At 58.0% G+C, this 19840-nt stretch overlaps 15 protein-coding genes across 15 annotated transcripts; 8 read left to right on the top strand and 7 right to left on the bottom strand.

The window, feature by feature from the left end:
• Positions 1–34: 34 nt before the first annotated feature.
• On the bottom strand, positions 35–1039 carry KL928_004934 (uncharacterized protein; the record flags this gene model as incomplete). Its single annotated transcript, XM_043205687.1, has 1 exon — positions 35–1039. The coding sequence occupies one exon, from the start codon at positions 1037–1039 to the stop codon at positions 35–37; it is 1005 nt and encodes a 334-aa protein (XP_043057929.1).
• Positions 1040–1154: 115 nt separating this feature from the next.
• KL928_004933 (uncharacterized protein) lies at positions 1155–1881 on the top strand (the record flags this gene model as incomplete). Its single annotated transcript, XM_043205686.1, has 2 exons — positions 1155–1197; positions 1619–1881. 2 exons carry the CDS (start codon positions 1155–1157, stop codon positions 1879–1881), a joined length of 306 nt encoding a protein of 101 aa, XP_043057928.1.
• Positions 1882–2123: 242 nt separating this feature from the next.
• Positions 2124–3722, top strand: KL928_004932 (uncharacterized protein; the record flags this gene model as incomplete). The annotated part of the gene is made up of 1 exon (XM_043205685.1): positions 2124–3722. One exon carries the CDS (start codon positions 2124–2126, stop codon positions 3720–3722), a length of 1599 nt encoding a protein of 532 aa, XP_043057927.1.
• Positions 3723–3900: 178 nt separating this feature from the next.
• Positions 3901–4241, top strand: KL928_004931 (uncharacterized protein; the record flags this gene model as incomplete). The annotated part of the gene is made up of 2 exons (XM_043205684.1): positions 3901–3939; positions 4008–4241. 2 exons carry the CDS (start codon positions 3901–3903, stop codon positions 4239–4241), a joined length of 273 nt encoding a protein of 90 aa, XP_043057926.1.
• A 183-nt stretch (positions 4242–4424) lies between these two features.
• KL928_004930 (uncharacterized protein) lies at positions 4425–6077 on the top strand (the record flags this gene model as incomplete). The annotated part of the gene is made up of 1 exon (XM_043205683.1): positions 4425–6077. The coding sequence occupies one exon, from the start codon at positions 4425–4427 to the stop codon at positions 6075–6077; it is 1653 nt and encodes a 550-aa protein (XP_043057925.1).
• Positions 6078–6079: 2 nt separating this feature from the next.
• On the bottom strand, positions 6080–7555 carry KL928_004929 (uncharacterized protein; the record flags this gene model as incomplete). The annotated part of the gene is made up of 1 exon (XM_043205681.1): positions 6080–7555. One exon carries the CDS (start codon positions 7553–7555, stop codon positions 6080–6082), a length of 1476 nt encoding a protein of 491 aa, XP_043057924.1.
• Positions 7556–7651: 96 nt separating this feature from the next.
• KL928_004928 (uncharacterized protein) lies at positions 7652–8398 on the bottom strand (the record flags this gene model as incomplete). The annotated part of the gene is made up of 1 exon (XM_043205680.1): positions 7652–8398. The coding sequence occupies one exon, from the start codon at positions 8396–8398 to the stop codon at positions 7652–7654; it is 747 nt and encodes a 248-aa protein (XP_043057923.1).
• A 654-nt stretch (positions 8399–9052) lies between these two features.
• KL928_004927 (uncharacterized protein) lies at positions 9053–10069 on the top strand (the record flags this gene model as incomplete). Its single annotated transcript, XM_043205679.1, has 1 exon — positions 9053–10069. The coding sequence occupies one exon, from the start codon at positions 9053–9055 to the stop codon at positions 10067–10069; it is 1017 nt and encodes a 338-aa protein (XP_043057922.1).
• A 77-nt stretch (positions 10070–10146) lies between these two features.
• On the bottom strand, positions 10147–10956 carry KL928_004926 (uncharacterized protein; the record flags this gene model as incomplete). The annotated part of the gene is made up of 1 exon (XM_043205678.1): positions 10147–10956. One exon carries the CDS (start codon positions 10954–10956, stop codon positions 10147–10149), a length of 810 nt encoding a protein of 269 aa, XP_043057921.1.
• A 459-nt stretch (positions 10957–11415) lies between these two features.
• KL928_004925 (uncharacterized protein) lies at positions 11416–12426 on the top strand (the record flags this gene model as incomplete). The annotated part of the gene is made up of 1 exon (XM_043205677.1): positions 11416–12426. One exon carries the CDS (start codon positions 11416–11418, stop codon positions 12424–12426), a length of 1011 nt encoding a protein of 336 aa, XP_043057920.1.
• A 37-nt stretch (positions 12427–12463) lies between these two features.
• On the bottom strand, positions 12464–13732 carry KL928_004924 (uncharacterized protein; the record flags this gene model as incomplete). Its single annotated transcript, XM_043205676.1, has 1 exon — positions 12464–13732. One exon carries the CDS (start codon positions 13730–13732, stop codon positions 12464–12466), a length of 1269 nt encoding a protein of 422 aa, XP_043057919.1.
• Positions 13733–13829: 97 nt separating this feature from the next.
• KL928_004923 (uncharacterized protein) lies at positions 13830–15203 on the top strand (the record flags this gene model as incomplete). The annotated part of the gene is made up of 1 exon (XM_043205675.1): positions 13830–15203. The coding sequence occupies one exon, from the start codon at positions 13830–13832 to the stop codon at positions 15201–15203; it is 1374 nt and encodes a 457-aa protein (XP_043057918.1).
• A 29-nt stretch (positions 15204–15232) lies between these two features.
• On the bottom strand, positions 15233–15655 carry KL928_004922 (uncharacterized protein; the record flags this gene model as incomplete). Its single annotated transcript, XM_043205674.1, has 1 exon — positions 15233–15655. The coding sequence occupies one exon, from the start codon at positions 15653–15655 to the stop codon at positions 15233–15235; it is 423 nt and encodes a 140-aa protein (XP_043057917.1).
• Positions 15656–15697: 42 nt separating this feature from the next.
• KL928_004921 (uncharacterized protein) lies at positions 15698–17488 on the top strand (the record flags this gene model as incomplete). Its single annotated transcript, XM_043205673.1, has 1 exon — positions 15698–17488. The coding sequence occupies one exon, from the start codon at positions 15698–15700 to the stop codon at positions 17486–17488; it is 1791 nt and encodes a 596-aa protein (XP_043057916.1).
• Positions 17489–18005: 517 nt separating this feature from the next.
• Positions 18006–19769, bottom strand: KL928_004920 (uncharacterized protein; the record flags this gene model as incomplete). Its single annotated transcript, XM_043205672.1, has 1 exon — positions 18006–19769. The coding sequence occupies one exon, from the start codon at positions 19767–19769 to the stop codon at positions 18006–18008; it is 1764 nt and encodes a 587-aa protein (XP_043057915.1).
• Positions 19770–19840: the final 71 nt, after the last annotated feature.

The raw sequence follows: 19840 nt of genomic DNA, 5'->3' as shown, positions 1-19840 counted from the left end.
TCAGTTATCACGAATATGGTCCCGTATAAATAAGTTATGGGTTTTGCTTGACAAAATTGACTCCCTTCTCGATGTTCTTGACCAGGGTCTCCTTGGCCGTGTTGATCATCTCCTGCTCGGCGTTGGTGAGCTCGCCAAGACCGTGGATCTGCTTGATACCGTCAACGCCCAGAGTGACCTTGGACGAGAAGAAGTCGACACCCTCGTCCTTGAACAGTGGAGAGTCGACAAAGGCAGGCTCGACGACGTCTTTCTCGCCGGCAAGACCGTCCAGCACGGCAGAGGCGAATCTAGCACCGGCCTGGGCCATAGACAAGGTGGCAGAACCAGCACCACCCTTGGCCTGGACGACTTCGTCACCGCCGAACTGGATTCTGTGGACCAGCGCGTCGTATGTCTCCTTTGGCAGGTTCTTGTGGTTGGTCTGGGAGATCAGCGGAACAATGGTGATTCCGGAGTGGCCGCCAACAACGGTGACGTGCTCGTGGACAGGGTTGGTTCCGGCGACTTCGGACAAGAATCTAGAGGCTCTCAGCACGTCCAGAGTGGTGACACCAAACAGCTTTTTTGGGTTGTAGACGTTCTTGGACTTGAGCACCTCGGCGACAATAGGAACGGTCGAGTTGACAGGGTTCGAGATCACACAGAGCGCAGCGTTAGGACAGTGGTCAGCACAGGCCTTGGCAAGGTCTCTGACAATGGAGGCGTTGGTGTTGAACAGGTCGTCTCTGGTCATGCCCGGCTTTCTAGGAACTCCGGCTGGGATCAGAACCACATCGGCGCCCTGCAAGGCCTTCGACAGCCCGTCGTCCTCTGGACCGTATCCCGTGACCACGGAGTTGGTTGGGATGTGGGAAATATCAGTGGCCACACCGGCACCCAGTCTCAGGTCGTACAAAGAGAGCTTGGTGACCTTGTGGTTGAGTTTCATCAGCAGAGACAATGGCTGTCCAATACCACCGGCGGCACCCAGAATGGACACCTTGTAAGCGGAAGAGGCAGTGGAGGAGAACTGTCTAGTAGCGAATTTAGTAAACATGATTCACCAGGAAGAAGAGGAAGAAAAGACAAGAGTAAAATATTCGTGGACAAGTAGAAATTCGGGTGTGGGGTGCGATTCAGGCCGGTTATTATTGGCCGTGGTGGAAAAAATAATGACTCCAGCAGGACGCCCGGAGTCGAGGTCGGACGAGGGCTGTCGGGTTGTGCGGATGCAGCACGGCGCCAGAGTGTGAGACGCCCACAGCACGAGCAATTGAGCAGTTAGCTGGTCCACGGAGGACCCGAGGCCTACGTGAGCATCTTGCCATGCTTCCGCCCACCCTTGTGGCTACCTCCGCGTTTTCACGGGGGAGAAAAGCGGATTTTTGGCCGGGGAGCTGAGGCCGGGTAACACGCGGGAAAAAAAACAAAGTTTCTGGTGCACGGGTGGATGCCTTGGCCAGCCCCGTGGCGGAGCTATGGCTGGTGACGCGTGAGCCATGCAAGACGTAAACAGATCGAGCCAACGACGCGAAACTGACATTTTACCCAATGGGGTAAAACGTCCAAGCCGATAAACTAGGACCAAGACCCGCTGGAAGCGGCGCTGCGAGCGCCGTCTTCGTGGAAACACTAGTCGGGCCAGTAGCACGCACACTAGACACAACACACACGGACAGCCACAGCCAGCGCGCGCCGCTCGTTCGGGGCGCCTCGCTGGTGTACGGGTGTGGGTTATTTCAGGAAGCACGAGATGGGCACACACTGCGAGGCCGCGCGGCCGTGCAGACGTGCTTGGCCGCGCGGCGAGCAAAGACCGCACACCACGCTCGGGCTGTGCGCATTTTATGTAAGGACGCCATTTCCGTAAAAACTCCACCCTCTGCAACTGAGATTTGAGAATTTTGCAAAAAAACAGAGGTACCGCACTTAACTAAATCGGGTTAATTATTCAAGAAAAACCTGTTTCCCTTTTTACTTCTTGTTCCGGCCATCCAGAGGCAACAAGAACTGCACCAGCGACCTGTCCAGCCCTTTCTCACAAACACAGTCTGTTTTCCGGCCGTTTTGCGAGCATTCTTCCCAGGTTAGTCTTTGTCCCACTTTTTCGTGCTTGGCCAGCGAGATTGCTGTGAAATAGAATGATGTCCTCATCTCCGCCGCCAGCCAACCAGACCCCTTTCAAAGAACACAACGTGACGGTCTCGTCGTCGCCGCTGCTGGGCGAGACGCTGACTTTACAGAGCGTCCACGAGTACAACTTTATGCATCGGCCACACATGGGCTCAGACGAGGATTTTGGCTCCGAGCAGCCTGCGCCCGCGTCTGCGCCGTCCACCGTGCACGAGGACCTGCTGGACTTTGTGCCGATCTCCAGCCAGGAGGACCCGGCGCTGCAGTACCCGTCGTACATGCACCCGTTGACAGAGTCGTACTCGAGCTCGACGGTGTCCAGCGTGCACACGGAGAACCCGATTCCGTCGAGCGTGAGCAACGGGTCGCTGTCGAACGTGCACCGCACGCCGATCAGACGGTCGAACTCGCTGATCACGCCGCGACGCGCGGCGACCGCGGGCAGAGCCACGGACAAGTCGCCCGGCACGGGCAACCCGTTCTACACGCCGCCGGCGTTCCTGTCGCCCAAGATCACCAAACACAGGAAACAGCGGTCGCTCACGACGTCTGTTTCGCTGTCGCACCTGGACACAGACCTCCAGCTGCAGATGCAGCACAACCAGCACGGCTCGCCGTTGCACACGCCATTGCGCACTCCCGGGCGGCCAGCGGTGGACGAGAACGAGGAGGACGACGGCGAGGAGCCGCACGACAGCACCAACGAGTCGGGCGAGTCGTACTTTGTGTCGCCGTCCGTGCTGATGAAGAAGAAGTTTGGCGGCAAGCTGTCGGAGCTGCACACGCTCAGACACGAGACGCAGGAGGTGTACCACATGGACCAGCTGGCCGCGTCGAACGACTTCATCAACCCGGAGTTTCTGCAGAAAGTGCAGGACATCCCGCTGCTGATCGACGACGACAACGTCGAGGCACTCGACCAGCAGAAACTCATGCATCCGCCGCTGCTGCGCGCCACGACGCTGCCTCCACCGCAGCCCAAGCCGAGCCGGCTCACGCGGTCGCGCTCGACCATGAACCTGAGCGAGATCGCGTCGTACAAGGAGGCCAAAACGGCGGCCCTGCGCTCTGCCAGCTCGTTCATGGACGATCTGAACTTCTCCATCTCCGAGGTGCCCGAGCCGGAACAGGCGCCGGCGTCGGCTCCAGCATCGGCGCCAGCGTCGGCGCCCTACCACTACGACATTCCCTACTCACATACCCAGGCCAGACAGTATTCACGGTTCCAATACCTAACTCCGCCAAACTCGTCGTCGTCAGCCACCCCCGGCGTCAGCTCGTTTCTGGGAGCAGACAACAAGGCCGACGAGTACAAAAAGAAGCTTGCGCTCGGGTCCGGGCTTAAGGAGCCCGAGCGGCTGGACCGGCCGCTGCAGTCGTCGCGGTCCAAGTCCCGCTCCAAGAACTCCGAGCAGGAGAAGAAAAAAACCCACGAGTGCCCGTTGTGCCACTCGCGGTTCCAGCGGCCCGAGCACGTCAAGCGGCACATGCGGTCGCACTCGTCCGAAAAGCCGTTTGTGTGTCCGCAGGAGAAGTGCGGCAAGCGTTTCAATAGAAATGACAATCTCAAACAGCATCTGCGCAAGATCCATCATCTGGCCATCTGAAATAGAATGTATAGGACAATATACGCGAAAGCGAGCGACCATCCAGGTACATCACAACGCCTGTCTGATCTGCGCGTCGATCGGCATCTCGCTCACGTCGACGCTGGCCACCACGTTGGACTTGTGGAAGTCCTGTTTCATCACGCCGGCCACCGCGTAGCAGATCGCCGCGATCGTCATGAGCACCGCCAGCGCGATCAGCGACGTCGACTGGCACGTGATGCTCAGCCACTGGATCACCGCCATCACCACGTAAAACAGCACTCTGTACATGTTCTGGTCCAGCGTCTGCACGCCGCGGATGAACCAATCAGGCACTCTAAAAATCTTGAGCAGGAAGGGCACCTCCACGAAGGCCAGAATGATGCCTTGGACAATGGCCAGGATGGCAAACACGATCACAATGCTGAAGTGGAAGATGTTGGCGATGCCCAGGGCAATCGACAGAAATATCAGCACAATGCCTATCCATTGGCCGTAGAGACTGCTGTTAGGTATCGGGCGGCGGCACTTACCTGAAGTTCATGGACTTCATGTCCTGGGCGAATCCGCTAATCTTGATGTAGTCTGTAAAAGCCATGTTGATAATAAACAGCTAATAAGTTTTTATTATTTTTTTTCCGTGCGCTGGCTGTGCACACTGTCAAATAAAATAGACAAATAATTAAATAATCAGACAAAGAACCAGACAACTTGCTCTAAATGGGTCTACGCTCAGAGCAGACTAGCAGTCCTCCGCCGGACTCCGACTCCCAGTCCGACTCGGACTCCATCACCGAGACGCTCGAGCAGGTCGGCAGGCTTGCGTTCCCCACGTTCTCGATCACCCCCCATTTGCCAACGTTGCCCAAGCTGGCAGCCCTCAAACGAGACTACAACACCACGTCGCTCGGGCGCAAGCTGGCAGAGCTCAACGTGAAAAAAGACGAGCTCGCGCGAATATACACCCAGCTGAGCGAGTCGCTCACCGACGTGGTCAACTCCAACCTGGACTACCCCGTGGAGGACCTCCACGACCCGGGGGGAGTGGAGGTTTTGCAGGAGCCCGAGACGACGGTGTCGCTTGTGAAGGACCGGCTCGCCAGCTACGACCATCTCACGTACCTGACGTTCGAGCAGTTCAACGACCAGGCGTTTTTGCGGCGGCGCATCAAGGAGATCCTGAGCCTGGACCTGCTGCCGCTGGACCAGCGGTTTTTGATCCAGAAACTGATGTCGCGCTCGTACTTGGAGAAACAGCGGTACGAGCGCGCCGAGACCGACGATACCGACCACGAGGCCGGCAGAGACGAGGTGGTGCTTGGGCCGCGCGACCTCGAGCCAACGTACTACAACGCCGAGGAAAACATGCTCGGGTGCGCCCACTACCAGCGCAACTGCAAGGTGGAGTGTCCGACGTGCCGCAGGTGGTACACCTGTCGCTTCTGCCACGACCAGGAGGTGCAGTCGCACCAGTTGCAACGGAGCCGGATCAAACACGTGCTGTGCATGTTCTGCAACACGCCGCAGCTGGCACAGCACTACTGCGTCAACTGCAGCCGCAAGCTGAGCGAGTACTACTGCGACACGTGCAAACTGTTCGACAACGACCAGCTGAAAAACATCTACCACTGCGACGACTGCGGGATCTGTCGTCTCGGGCTCGGCATCAACCAGGACTACTTCCATTGCAAAAACTGCAACACGTGCATCTCGATCGAGCTGCAAGAAAACCACAAATGCATCGAGAACTCGACACACTCCAACTGCCCGATCTGCGACGAGTACATGTTCAGCTCGACCAAGAAGGTGGTGTTCATGCTGTGCGGCCATCCGATCCACCAGAGCTGCTACGACGAGTTCACAAAGCACTCGTACAAGTGTCCGATCTGCTCGCGCACGATCGTCAACATGGAGCTGCAGTTCCGCGTGCTGGACAAGGAGATCGGCGCGACAAAGATGCCCGACGGCATGGCCGCGTGGACGAGCGTGGTCAAGTGCGTCGACTGCGGTGGCAAGTCGCGCGTGCCGTACCACTATCTGGGGCTGAAGTGCGACCACTGCCAGAGCTACAACACGATGCAGCTGCAGCTGCTCAAATCGGACAAGGACGAGACGGACGACGGCGCCGACACCGCCGCAGACGAGAAACAGCTCATCACACACTCGCTCGACGACAACTTCCAGTTCGACGACAGACTCGAGTTGCCCGGCGCGCAGCTGACGGGCAGCGCCAACATCGAGGACTCGGACTCGGAGGACGACTACGTGGACAACTTTGTGCGCGTGATCAACAACTTCGAGAGCTACTCGACCATCAGCGACGCGTTCAAGGACTGGATCAATGCGTCGAAACGCAAGGTCAATGCTATGTAGTGCTAATTTTTTCTCGAACGTAAACTTGCGATCGGGATCGACAGGATGCGCGACCGTTTCTGGGCGTGGTCTGCGGCGGGCTCTGTTTTCGAGCGCATCACGCGCGGGACGGCGGGCTCGCTCGCGGCCTCCTCCGCCAAGCTCTCCTGCGAGCGCATCATGCTGTCGAGCTTCATCCCGAGCTTGAGACGGTTCTCGTTCTGGAGCCGGAAACTGCTCAGTTTCGACGCGGCGTCGTCCGCGTCGATCGACGTTGGCGTCGGCACGCGCTGGTTCTCGGGCACCACGGGCGCGCTCTGCGCGTGCGGGCGCGAGAACAGCCGGCCCTGCAGCTTCATCGGCGACGACTCCGACGTCTGCGAGTTCGACCGGAAGTTGCGCATGCTCATCGAGGAGCGTTTCGAGCCGGGCGACTGCGTGCTGAGCGACGACGTGCCCGACGCGGGCGGCGGGTTGGAGAGTTTCCGCGGCGGCGTCGACGACCCGCTCGCCCCGCCCAGCACCGGCGGCGCCTTGCGCGCGAGTCCTGCGCCGTGCTCGTGCACGCTCGCGAGGCTGTTCGAGCTCGACGCCCCCTGGACCGCGCCGCACACGGGCGACGGGTCTCTGGTGATTCTGAGCGACGACGACGTCGACACAGAGTTGCTGTCGCCCGCGTACGGCTCGTCCGTGTCGCTGTCGGACGACGTGTGCGACGAGAGCGAGAACTTGCGGTGCTGGATCGACGGCAGCGAGACCTTGGCGCTGAGCGGGCCCGGCGCGCCGCTGGGCTGGCTCGCGAGCGCGGGCAAGTGCGCAACCGCGGGCGGGTGCGTCTGCATGGCCCTGTACCGGGACTGCACCTCAAAGTCGTACGCCAGGTCCTCCGGTTTCCAGCCCGCGTCGTTCACGAGCTGGCCGTCCGCCTTGTACGCGACAAGCAGGTCGACGCAGTCGAGCGCGCCGTACTGCAGCGCCAGGTGCAGCGGGCTGTTGCCGTCGTCGTCCTGGATGTTGGGGTATGCGCCGTTCTCCAGCAGCACGCTCAGACAGAGCGGGAAGTTCGCCACGCAGCACACGTGCGACGCGGTGTAGCCGTGGTGGCCGCGCTGGTCGACGCACACGCTGAAGTACTCCAGCAGCAGCTCGAGGCTGCGGTGGGCGTTGTTGGAGCAGGCGGTGTGGATCACGGTGTCGTGCTGGAACGTGAGCTTTATCTCGTCCTCGCTGGTGATCTGGGCGTACGAGCGCGGCGGCGGCGTGTGCCGCGCGGCCTTGTACACGCCCGCGGTGGGCCCGCGCGCGCGGTCCGCGATCCGGCGCAGCAGCAGCCCGCAGATCTCGAGCCGGTCGTGGTACGCGGCGTAGTGGAGGTTCGACCACCCGTTGGCCGGGTCGATGTTGTCGAGCAGCTCCGGGTACCGGTTGAGCAGGCGCGCGACAATCGCGGGCTGGCCGTCGACGATGGCGTTGCGCAGTCGCACACTCGGGTCGATCATGAAAAAGAGGGAAAGTATTTTTGCAAACTGAAATTCGCGGGCTGTGGGTGGGTTTTTCTCTGCGCCGGCTTTCGTTATTCATTATCTACATCCTATCTAGAGCCCGTACAGGCCGGCGTCCCGGTCGCCCGGCACCATCATGATTGCAAAGTTGCGCCGCAGACACTTGAACCCGGCCTTGGTGGTGTTGAGGTGGCTTTTCAGCTGGTCCTTACGGTAGAACCGCTTGCCGCACCCCCACGCGGTGCCGTCCGGGTTCACGCCGCCACACACAAACGGCTTGACGATCGCCGAGTGCTGCTCCTTCGTGTGGCGCGAGAGGTCTGACGAGCGGCTGAATTTCACCTGGCACTCTGTGCAGCCGAACAGCTTCTCCTTCTCGTGCACGCTCAGTTTGTGGGAGATCAGGTTGTGTTTTCTTGTGTACGATTTGTGGCACTGGTCGCATTTGAAACGGCTGTCCCGCGAAACGGACTTGCGCCTCGTGGGGGAGAGCACCGAGTCCTGCGACTCGGACGGGCTCATGGCCACGGCCGCCGGCACAACGGGCTGCGGCAGCGGGAACACGGCCGGCGCCGTGTACACGACAGGCTGCGAGGGAGGCGATGCGTACGGCGCGAGAAACACGGCGGGCACGCGCGGGGTGTGGACGTAGTGCTGGGCGGGGTGGAACACGGGGTCCACCGGCTGTTCCGGGCGCGGGAACAGCTTGTTGATGCTGGGCAGCCTGATTTTCTGGGAGTGGTCGTCGGGGGTCTTGGCCAGGGCAGGCTGGAGCTCGTAGGCCACCAGGGTCGTGCTGAGCGCGTTGGGCGGGGTATTGTTGGCGGACATCGTCAACATCGTGCCGTGTGCGGGTCGGGGCAGAGGGGCAACGAGGTCTCGATGGGTGGTGGTTCAGAGGTTGGGAAAAATATACGATTTATAACTTGTCCGTGTTTCCATGCATATCGTAGTGCTTCGCTTTCTCTGCAATGCACGACGCGCACATACTATTGTCCGCTTCCGCCCGCGAACAACTGCGCAGGCTTTTCCCCCGCATCAATACAACACTAATCACCTCCAGTGAAGTTTCAGGAAATTTCTTGTGCATATTCCAAAGTTCCATCCTCGTTTCTTTTGCGGCCAAACCCAGGGCCAAATCACAATGCATTGCCGATTCCAGGCACCCGCCACAGCCTTGCCAATGATGTAATTGGCGGAGCTTTAGCCTTCCACACATAGGGGCTCGGCTATTTCATGTCCAAACACCGTGCATATCTTTGGCACCAGCACAACTTTTGCTAAAAAACTCCAGTCCGCCAACGTGCACGGATTTAGCCTAATCTCCTCCACCCCTAAGGTCGTGCGCAACTCAAAATAGCTGGAGTTAGCTCCAGCAAGCACTCACCACGAGAGAACCCGCAGCGGACCTCAGCTGACAACCCACGGCCTTGCTCAAACCCTCAGAACGCCCACGCCCTATAAATACCCCCCCACAATGCCCCCCATCCGTTAATGTCTGCCTTCCCCATTTCTGGCCCCACCGGCTACGGCCTTATGTCTCTGACCGCTCGCCCAGAGCCTGTTCCACGTGACCAGGCGTTTGCTGCTATCAACAACGCCATCAAGGACGGCGTCACGCTGCTCAACGGCGGCGAGTTCTACGGCCCAAACTTCTTCAACCCGGACCCAACAGTGGAAAAACGGCCGCTCGAAAACCTCAAGCTGCTGCAGGCGTATTTCGCCAAGTACCCAGAAAACCGGTCCAAAGTGTCTGTTTGTATCAAAGGATGCCTCGGCCCCAACGGCCCCGACTGCTCGCCCGAAGGTGTCAAGAGATCCATCGAAAACATTGCCTCGTATTTCCCTGGCAACAAGTTCGAGCTGTTTGAAACCGCACGCATGGACCCCAAGACACCAGTCGAGGATTTCGTCAAGGCGTGCATCCCGTTCATCGAAAAAGGCGTCATCAAGGGCATCAGTCTGTCTGAGGTCAATGCAAACACCATCAGACGCGCTGCTGCCGTCTATCCTATTTCCTGTGTCGAGATAGAATTTTCTCTGTGGAGCACAGATATTTTCAGAAATGGAATCATGGACACCTGCAAGGAGCTGAACATCCCGATCGTGGCATACTCGCCGCTGGGAAGAGGCTACTTGACCGGCACGATCAACTCCATCGACGATCTTCCACCAAACGACCTGCGCCGTCTGTTGGACAGATTTGCTTCGCAGGAAGCCATCGACGCCAACAAACACCTTTTGGAGCGGATCGGCAAGCTGGCCCAGAAGAAAGGGTGCACAATGGCGCAGATCGCGCTCTCGTGGGTCAGGACGTTCAACGAGTACCCGGAAAAATACGCCACGGTGATTCCTATTCCTTCAGCCTCGACGCCAGAGAGAAACCACGAGAACAACACTCACATCAAGCTGACTGAACAAGAGTTCGAGGAACTCAACAAGGCGGTGCAGGAGTGCGAGATCTACGGCGAGAGATACAACGCTCATCTGGCAGGTCAACTGAATGGCTGAATACTTTGGGATCGTTTCAAATACAACCTAACAAAAACACACCCGTAGAGCTTTCCAGAAAAAGAACCGCCCGCCGCTCACAGCGAGCCGTTCAGCGGCTCGGTCACCGTGTCGACGATGCCGTTGGTGTGCGAAGACGGGCCGCCAATGATGCGGTCGACGGCCGGTTTCAGAGTCGCATCGTAGGTAGGCTTGATCGCGTTCACATACGCCTCGTTCGAGAGCCTTCTGGACGTCTTGGCAATGGCAGCAGGAGCCGACGACGAGGCCTTCTCGCTGTTGTACACCTCGGTCACGTACTGCGGCAGGCCAGACACCTGGTGGACGTAGGGAAGAGCCCTTTCGTACGTCGACCTGAGCAGCTTTCTGGACCGCGTGAGCTCGCTCTGCGCAATGTCGGTCACCTCCTGGCCCTTGGCCTCAGCCTGGTTCTTCAGCGGCAGCAGCCTGTCCACGGCAGACTCGTAGTAGTCGTTGAACGTCTTCACCACGGCACTCAGCCGCGAGCGCACAGAGCTGGTGGTGTTTGCAAACGTCGTTCTGGCGTTCTTCACCACGCCGCGGGCCCATCTGTCGTAGTAGCCGTTCAACGATTTGGAGATGGTCTCTGTGGAGACGGTGGTCAAGAAGGGGAAAGTGCGGTCCAGGTACGATAGTGTGGCATCTGTGGTTTGATCGATGGCGTTAAGGAGCGAGACAAGAATGGACACGCTAGAAAGCACAGAGAGCGCTCTGCTGACCAATGAGTGCGCATAAGACTCGACAATCCTCACGGTGGACGACCTCTCTACCAAAGCGCTGGCCTCCGCCACTAGTGGGTACTTGAACACATGGGAGTAGGTGTTGGTGGTGATTTTGCTATTTTTGGCTGTATCGGTAGAGCTCATGGCCGGAATAAGAGATTGCTGAATATATTAGACACAAATAGCACAGTGGTGAGCAAAAAACCTAGTGGGCCTATAAAGAGAACGTGTAATAAGCAGGTGCACAAAAGAGAGCCCTTTTATAGGGACAAATAATTTTCTGTCAAATTTAGATAAGGGCGGTAGCTAGAGGTGTGAAGCCGGCACGATCAGAGTGTTCCTCGGCTCAGGTGATGCATGCCTAACACGGCTATGAGGCGATGCTGGTCAGCAGATACGTGTTGCTGCTTCTTATTGTGGCCGTCGACTCAAACGCCTGTGTTGCGGGCTATATTGCTAAGGTTGCTACCATCATCTTACGTGAGATCTATACTTGCATGTGAAAAAGCAGCCGGGGGGCGGGTAAGACGAACTTGACCACTGCCGGGTAACCGCCGGGCGTCAAAAATAATAATACATTTTTTAATCGAAAAACTTCTTGTCATGTCGAAGAGATACACAGGGGTGTTGGAGAGGCTCCCGCAGCATTTCCGGGACTTCTTCATGAGAAGAGCCGACCAATCGCAGATCCCGGCGTTCCGCTCGCAGGGAAAATACATTCCCGAGGAAAAAAGATACAGCAGGCCCGAGCAGTGGAAAGTGCTTGAAGGAGACCGGGTGATGTTTGTGAAAGGCCCCAACAAGGGAAAAATCGGTAAAGTGCTAGGATTGCAACCGTTCACCAACAGCATATACACGGACATTGCCGAGACAGAGCCGCTTGCTGTTCCTAGACAGCTCTGGCAGGAGGATCAGAACGAGTATCTTATCGACTACCCCAAGACGGTTTCTCCGGACGATGTCAGAGTGGTGGCGACGCTTGTGAGAGAGGACGGCACCGAGTACGATATAGCGGCCGAGGACGTCATTTTCAAGGGCAAGTATTTCGACGAGGACTACAAGAAAATGATGCCCATTCGGAGAGTGAAATACCATGAACACATAATCATTCCATGGCCCAGACCCGATCCTGCAGAAGACTGTGTCTTTTCGACTCCACCAGAGGTGGCTGAAGAGAGATCACATGTTGAAAACTCGATTCTCCAGTTCGAACAACCGGCAGACTTCACCATCCAGTCGCTCAGAGACCCTATTATGAAGAGACCGTACAAATGGGACAAGCAGGTGTTGAAGAAGGGAGACATCACCAAGCTGACAGCTCCTGGAATCCCATACAGCGAGACCAAGAAGGCCATGTTCGAGGAGAGAAGACAGATCAGAGAGTCTCAGATCACCGAGATGTCTGCGGAAGTGATGGAGTTCATTGGTTCGAGAGTTGCTGAGCATCTCAACAATGTGACCGATCCTAACTTCAAACAGTACGTCGACAAAGTGTCGGGACAATACAGAAAGCAGAAACTGGCAAGAAGAGAGAAGGAGAAGCAGCTCCTTGACTTGCAGATAAAAGAGGCCGAAAAACGCAACAAACGAGTTACAAGAGCCAGCGCTCAATAGCAAGATGTATATATAAACGATTAACATTTATCATTTCCTATAACTTCTCATACTCGAGCTTGCCTTCCAGCTTCTTGTTGTCGACCATCTTTCTCACAGCCTTTATCAGGTCGCTTTGAATGATGTAGTCTCTATCCTCTCTGATGGCAAAGAACCCGGCCTCGGTGACAACGTTACGGATATCTGCACCGTTGAAGCCGTCACTCATCTTGACCAACGCCTCGAAATCGAACTCGCCCTGCTTCTTGATCTTCGAGGTGTGGATCTTGAAAATCTCCAGTCTTCCGCTCTCGTTCGGCAACGGAATCTCGATTTTCCTGTCCAGTCTTCCGGCTCTGAGCAACGCAGGATCTAAAGTGTCGGGTCTGTTGGTGGCCATGATCACCTTTGTCTGTCCAAGGTAGTCGAAACCGTCCATCTGATTGAGCAGCTCCATCAGCGTTCTCTGGATCTCTCTGTCTGCGGACGTTCCCTCGGAAAATCTGCGGCCTCCAATGGCGTCGATCTCGTCCATGAAAATGATACATGGCTCGTGTTCCTTTGCGTAGCTGAACATCTCTCTCACCAATCTGGCCGACTCTCCGATGTACTTGTCGACGATGGCCGAGGCAGGCGAGAAAATGAAGTTGGCGCCGATCGTCGCTGCCACAGCCTTGGCCAGCAGCGTTTTCCCCGTTCCTGGCGGACCGTACAACAGCACACCTTTAGGGGGCTTGATACCGACTCTGATAAATAGCTCAGGGTTCTTCAGCGGCAATTCGATCACCTCTCTCAATTCCCGAACCTGTTCGGTCAGACCTCCGATTCCGCTGAACGAGATTTCGCCCGGCTCGAACGTCGTCATATTGTACACCAATGGGTCCACCTCTCGTGGCAGGATGCGCATGATGGTCAATGTGGTCATGTCCAGCGCCACCCGCACTCCCTTCTTCAGTTTTTCCCGCTTGATGGTCGACCGGCAACCCACTATGTACCGTGGTCCTGAAGAAGCCTTCACTATGAATCTTTCCTCGTCCAGCTGTTTGAGCACTTCCCCAATGATCTGGCCGATCGATTGCAATGCCTTGATGTCATCCTCTGTCTTGGTGAACTTTTTCTCGAGGTCTCGTATTCCCAAGCGGGCCTCTTTCAGGCGACTCTCCCATTGACTGTGTTCTATCAGTTTGTTTTTCAGCCCAGTGAGCGCCGATTTGCGCATCGACTCTTCTGACGACTCCTGCGGCTGCGAGGCCGCCTCGCCTCCGGAGTTGGCGCCCTGGCCGTCCTCATTCAGCGCCGCGAGCAGGGGATCGTGTTCTTGGCTCATTGCTGTAAATAAACCAGTGGCAAAAAGTTCAAGAGAAAAAAAGCCGGGTAAAGGAGAAAATGAAAAATAAATATTTAATTCGAATTAATTCAGTGTAATGGAGTTTCACGCCGTCATATTTTGCGGAAAGGGTTCTGGCCTGTCCCCGATCTCTGCCGTAAAGGAAACAGGCCTGCCGAAGGCGCTCCTGCCCGTGGCGAACCGGCCAATGATCCAGTACGTGCTCGAATGGTGCGACAGGGCTCCCTTCCGTCAAATCACCATCTTCACAGAAACCAGCACATTGGGCAAAATCTCCAAGTTTGTCGACACGTACAAGGAGTCGCGGGACCCCGACTTGGCCAGAACGAGCCCCATCGAGTGCATTGGCGCCGACGCGTCCACGACGGGCCTCATCCTGTCGCAGCACAAGGACCATATCCTGAAAAACACCCCGAACTTTGTGCTTCTGCCGTGCGACTTCATCACCGACGTGCCGCCGCAGGTGCTTGTCGAAGTGTACCGCGGCCAGGAAAATGACAATATCGGTCTGTCTGTGTGCTACAACAACAGTTTCGAGAACATTGACACCAACAAGGTGCTCAAGGGTAACTACACGATGTACTCGGCTCAGAACGGGCATTCGGTGCTCTTGGACCTATATTCGAAGAGTTCCGTTGCGTTGTCCAAATTCCTGAAAATCAGAACTCATCTGCTCTGGCGATACCCAAACACCCAGGTCTCGACCAACCTGCTAGACTCGTTTATTTTTTTCGGCGACGCTCGATTATTCAAAATGCTAGACGAACATACAGACGGACTCACTGCAAACAAGGCGGCCATCAAACTCAAACGGGACCTGGCAAGACGGTCCTGGCGACATTCCGAGGATAAAGAGACAGTGGGGCTGTTTATTCTGCCTGCCAATTCCACATTTGCCCGCTGCAACAACCTGCCCGTCTACATGGAGGCCAACCGGTACATTTTAAAGTTGCAGGCGAGAGACAACACGTCTGTGCAGCGTCCAAAGGCGGAAAAGCCGAAAAATACAGCCACCGTGGGCGCCGACTCGAAAGTGGGCGAGGAGACCGTGCTGGGCGAGAGAACCAGCGTCAAACGGTCTGTGATCGGGAACAGATGCAAAATCGGCAACAAGTGTCGCATCACGGCCTGCGTGCTGCTGGACGGCGTGGTGCTGGAGGACGATATCCAGCTGGAGAACTGCATTATTGGCACCAACACCCAGATCGGGACAGGAACCAGGCTGGTCAATTGTAACGTGGAAGGGTCGTATGCGGTTGGACACAAGGTGAGTCTGAAAGGAGAGACGCTGACGAATCTGCAGCTGGACCTTGAGGACGAGGAGAGCTCGTACGGCGCGATCGAGGAGACGTCGTCGGAGGACGACTCGGACGGTAGCGGCGGAAGCAACTACGACGACGAGAGCTTTGAGGAGGAGGAGTACGATGAGGATATCTTTGACAGGACGTAGCTGACGGTGGCGTGGCATGATCTGGGAGATCAGGTAAATAGCTTAGCTGCGTCAAAGCTTAATTTCGAGATGGCTGGTTTGAAAATAGCGAGACTAAAACTACTGCGGCTGTGCGGCGTGAAAAAAAAAATCAAGATCAGATCTGAGAACCAGACGGTGGCTGATCTGAGGGACAGCGGACGCCCCACAGGCGAAATGCGGCAGACAGCCGGTAGCAAGTAGCCCCCAGCAGGCCCCCATCGCAGTGCACGCCGTCTGGGCCAGCTAAAAGGCGCCAGCGACAGAACCCGTCCCGTCGACCCAGGGTCGTGCACCGCCCAACCAAGTCTCGAAAGCGCCTCACATCGAGCTGATACGTAAACCAGCCATCCAAATTTAAGCATGATAGCAGCTGGGCTCGTCCGTAACAATGGACATTGATTTGCCTGGATCGACATATAAATACCCACCATGCCCCAAGCGTTTCCCACACCCGCATTCAGCCTCTTTTATTGATGAGACCAGATCGCACGCTGCTAGCCTCCCTGGCGGCCTCTCTGTGGGCCTCCCAGGCCTCTGCCTACGACAACTTCCTCAAGATCCAGCCGAGGTACTGGAACTCGTCCATCGAGGCCGCCGCGCCAAGCACCGTGTCGTCCTGCTCCACAGACTCCACCATCACCCAGACTAGCGTGATCACGCTGAGCAGCGGAGCAGACTCCGACGACTTCTTGGACGCGACGCTCACGCCGACGGTCACCGACACAAACAGCGTCGGCGTCACGGAAAACAAGTACATCACCATCACAACCACCTACACCGACTGCAACTACCGCGGCCAGTGCTCCACGCTGACGGCCACAGAGCTCGTGAGCTCGTACACCACCACCATCTCGGGGCACGTGACCGTCGTCACGGGATACGAGATCCTGTCGGGCTCGTCCACGGCGTCGCCCGTGACCAGCACCTCCGCCGGCGACCCGCACACCGTGCTGACGCGCACCTCGTGCTCCGCCGGCGGGTGCTCGACCTGGACCACCGAGGAAATCTTGTCCAGCTACACCACCACCATCTCCGGCCACGAGACCGTCGTGACCGAGCTGTACCCGCTTACCGGCGCATCGTCGTCGTCGGCGCCGGTGACCACGCCAGTCGCCGCTCAGGCAACGACGCCCGCAGCCACCGCCGTGGCCGTTGTCTCGTGCTCGGCCGGCAAGTGTTCGACGTGGACGACCGACGAAATTGTGTCGTCGTACACGACCACAATCTCGGGCCACGAGACGGTAGTGACGACGCTGATCCCGCTCTCGGGGGCTTCCGGCTCGGGCGACGCCAATGCTGAAACCGTCACCGGCACCACAACGTCGTGCTCGGCAGGAAAGTGCTCAACATGGACAACAGAGGAGATCGTCTCGAGCTACACGACGACCGTCTCTGGTCACGTGACCGTGATAACGACGACGTGTCCGCTGTCTGCTGCTGCTGCCACGCCGACGACCGCCGCGACCGTCACCGAGACCGTCACGTCCTGCTCGGCGGGCAAGTGTTCCACGTGGACCACCAAGGACGTTGTTTCGTCGTACACCACCACCGTCTCCGGTCACGTGACCGTCGTGACGACGCACAGCCCTGTCTCGTCGGAGGCGGTCGTGAGCTCCAAGGGCGGCGGTGTTGCGTTTGAGCTGACGTCGTACACGACGACGGTCCACAGCACGCCGACGGTCGTGACGACAATCTGTCCGCTGAGCTCGGCAAAGTCCGGCGCCGTTTCTAGCACCGTTTCCAGCGCCGTTTCGAGCACCGCCTCTAGCACCGCCTCCTCCAGCGACTCTGGCACCGTCACCACCGTCACCACCGTCGTCGGCGGCGTCACCACCGTGCTGACGACGTACTGTCCCGACAGCAGTGCCGCAGCCCTGAGCAGTGCGAGCGCCTCAAGCAGCGTTTCTGCCTCGAGCAGCGCGACTGTCCTGAGCAGCTCCTCGAGCACAGCCACAAGCTCTACATCGACCGGCTCCGTGCCAGAGGCCACCGTCGAGCTCGCCGAGCCGTCGACGGTCTCCGTGCCCGTCGAGACAGAGCCGTCCGTGTCGCCGGTCGTCTACACGTCGACCATCTCGAGCGTCCCGGTCGAGCTCACCACGTACTCGACAGCCACCGAGAGCACCCTGCTCACGTCCAGCACGGCCGGCTCGGCCAGCTACAGCTCGACACCGGCAGCCTCCATTTTCGAGGGCGCCGCCGGCAAAATCAACATTGGAGTCGGCCTGATTTCAATGGTTTACGGACTGATTTGTGTACTATAGGATTGGAAATAATATATAATTGTCGCAGACACTTAGTAGCCCGCCTCGCATCGCGCGCAAGACAGTTTATGAGATGTTTCCGCGTTGATCTGGCAACCTTTTCCCCTCCACTCGTCCACGCTGGACGGTGCAGTGAATAGGCTGCGTTCGTATCGAGGTTCAAAAATTTTCACCACGCGGGTTTATATAGCGGTGCTTATGTCAGACACCGGAAGAAAAATAAATAAATATGAAATATATAAATTAAATAAAACTCGTGATGGGCCGCCTGTACGACGCAGACCACGAGCCCAAACGCACGCCCAAAACAGCGCCAAAAATCGCAAAATCGCACAAGGCCGCCGCCGGCGCGCTCCGCCGACGCGGCGCCATCCGCAGGAAGCACGGATCCCGGTCGCTGTATTTGTTGCTGCAAAACCCGCAGTTTGTCGTTTCTGGCACTGGCGCCGCGCACACGCAGCAAACGGCCCAGATCCAGCACCAGACTCAATCGCCGGCGGGCCCGGGCCCAGCCGACTCACGATAGCGCGTGGAGATAGCCGCAGCGCGGGGCAAACTCGCAGGTCTGGCACAGGCTCTTGTACGCAGGCCCGAGCGGTGCTCTTTTGGCGAGCCAGAGGTCCATGCCCGTCGCGATCGAGTGGTCGGCGAACTCCCTATTGTACGGCCTGGCTGTGCTGGAAAAGATGTCGCCCTGGTGCGAGTAGTCAACGGCCGTTTGCGCAATGTTGAACTGGCGCAGCGTGCCGAGCAGCTGCGCTGTCCGCGCGGCCAGCAGCTCGAACGTGGGCACGCGCGTCCACTGTTCGAGCGCCAGCTGCGAAGGCACACTTTCCTGCAGCGTTTTCAGGCGTGGATCGGCAGTATTGCTGCGGAACACCGGCTCCAAACAGCCCAAGGTGTAGTTTTCCGCCGGTCTGTTCGCGACCGCAGCGTCAAACGGCGCAAACCCGATGTCCTGGCCCTGTTGCAGCCGATGCAGGTCGGCAATTAGATAGTTGTTGTTTAGCAGCAAATATACCACCAACGAGGGGTCCAGCACCGTGGCTGGGTCGATGTTGCGTTTGCGTAAATTCAGCAGCAGCATCCGGTATGTTTCTGCCGGGTCCTGCGCCAGCACCTCCAGAAACCGCGCGTACATGGCCACCTGGACAAAGTTGAGCTGCTGCGTGGCGGGCGGGGGCAGTTTTCTGTAGGACCTGGTTTTCAGGTCGGCAACGTGCAGCTCGAGCAGGTCCGACCACGAGGCCGCCGTGGCGCTGACGCCGGCAACGAGCTGCGCGAGGTCCAGCGGGTTGTCCAGCTGCGCCTCGAGCTCGCGCTGGTACAGCGAAAATGCCGTTTCGTCGCCTGCCAAAGAGAGCAGGTCGATCACCCCGCTGATGAGCACCAGATCCGGACGCACGTCATCTTGTACCCCCACTTCTGGTTCGCCCCCCACGTAAAGCTGCTGTCGCCGCTGGCCGTAGTAGGCGTGGACGAGGATCTCGCGCGCAGAGCCGAACGCCACCAGTTGCGCGAGCCGCGACACGTTGCGCGACCACTGGTGCGCGACCGACTTCTCAAAACTCTCGTCCACAAAGAGTCTGTATATCTGCGCCAGCTCGTCCGGCAACGGCGCCGTCACGGGCACGTCCGCCGCGACAGACGGTTTCAGCCGCACTGTCTGGTCGACCCTGACAGTCTTGTTGTCCACGCGCACTTCCGCCACCGGATGCGTCTTTAGCTCGATCTGCTCGTGCTCCTGCGACCCGCGCAGCATCTCCCGCGTCTGCGGCACCTCCGTCACGCCCATGTACAGCTGGTACATTTTCTGTAGCTCGCAGTACGCTCCAGTGAGTATTTTCGTCACTGACAGCCGGATCTGGCCCGGTTTGCCCGCGCTGAGCGACTCCAGCTGCTGCAGCGGCGTGCCCGGCGCGAAATGGTTGCGCGGCAGGTACTGAGCGTCGTACTTGCCCGCCAGTTTCGCCATAAGCTGGTCCTGCTTGCTGCTGGGAAGCACCGCCTTGGAGTCGTAGACGACCGGCACCGGCTCGACAGCGTGGCTGTCGCCCAGAAACCAGTCCACCGTGTCCCACGTCTCCTGGCCCGGGCCGCTGTCCACGCCACCGGCGGCCGGCTCGTCTGGTGCCCCCGGCAGAGGCTCGTCCCCGGGCTCATACTCAGGAATGCGCAGCACAAGCGTCCGTGTGTTGACCACTTTCGTGGCCGTTGACTGAAACCTGGCTGTCCGCCGGAACGCGCCTCTGCGCCCGGCGCTCCTCACTAAAAAATACATTGCTCTATATTCTGGAGGTATCCCTCATGCGTATTTATATTTTTTTTTTGGGCCCGCGACGATGAAAAATA

This window comes from Ogataea angusta, assembly GCF_019207475.1.
Source record: "Ogataea angusta isolate 61-244 chromosome Unknown 61-244_NODE_11_length_350522_cov_89.849751, whole genome shotgun sequence".
Taxonomy (NCBI): Eukaryota; Fungi; Ascomycota; class Pichiomycetes; order Pichiales; family Pichiaceae; genus Ogataea; species Ogataea angusta.
The sequence above is the reverse complement of the archived record's forward strand: the minus strand, read 5'-3'. Positions and strand labels throughout refer to the sequence as shown.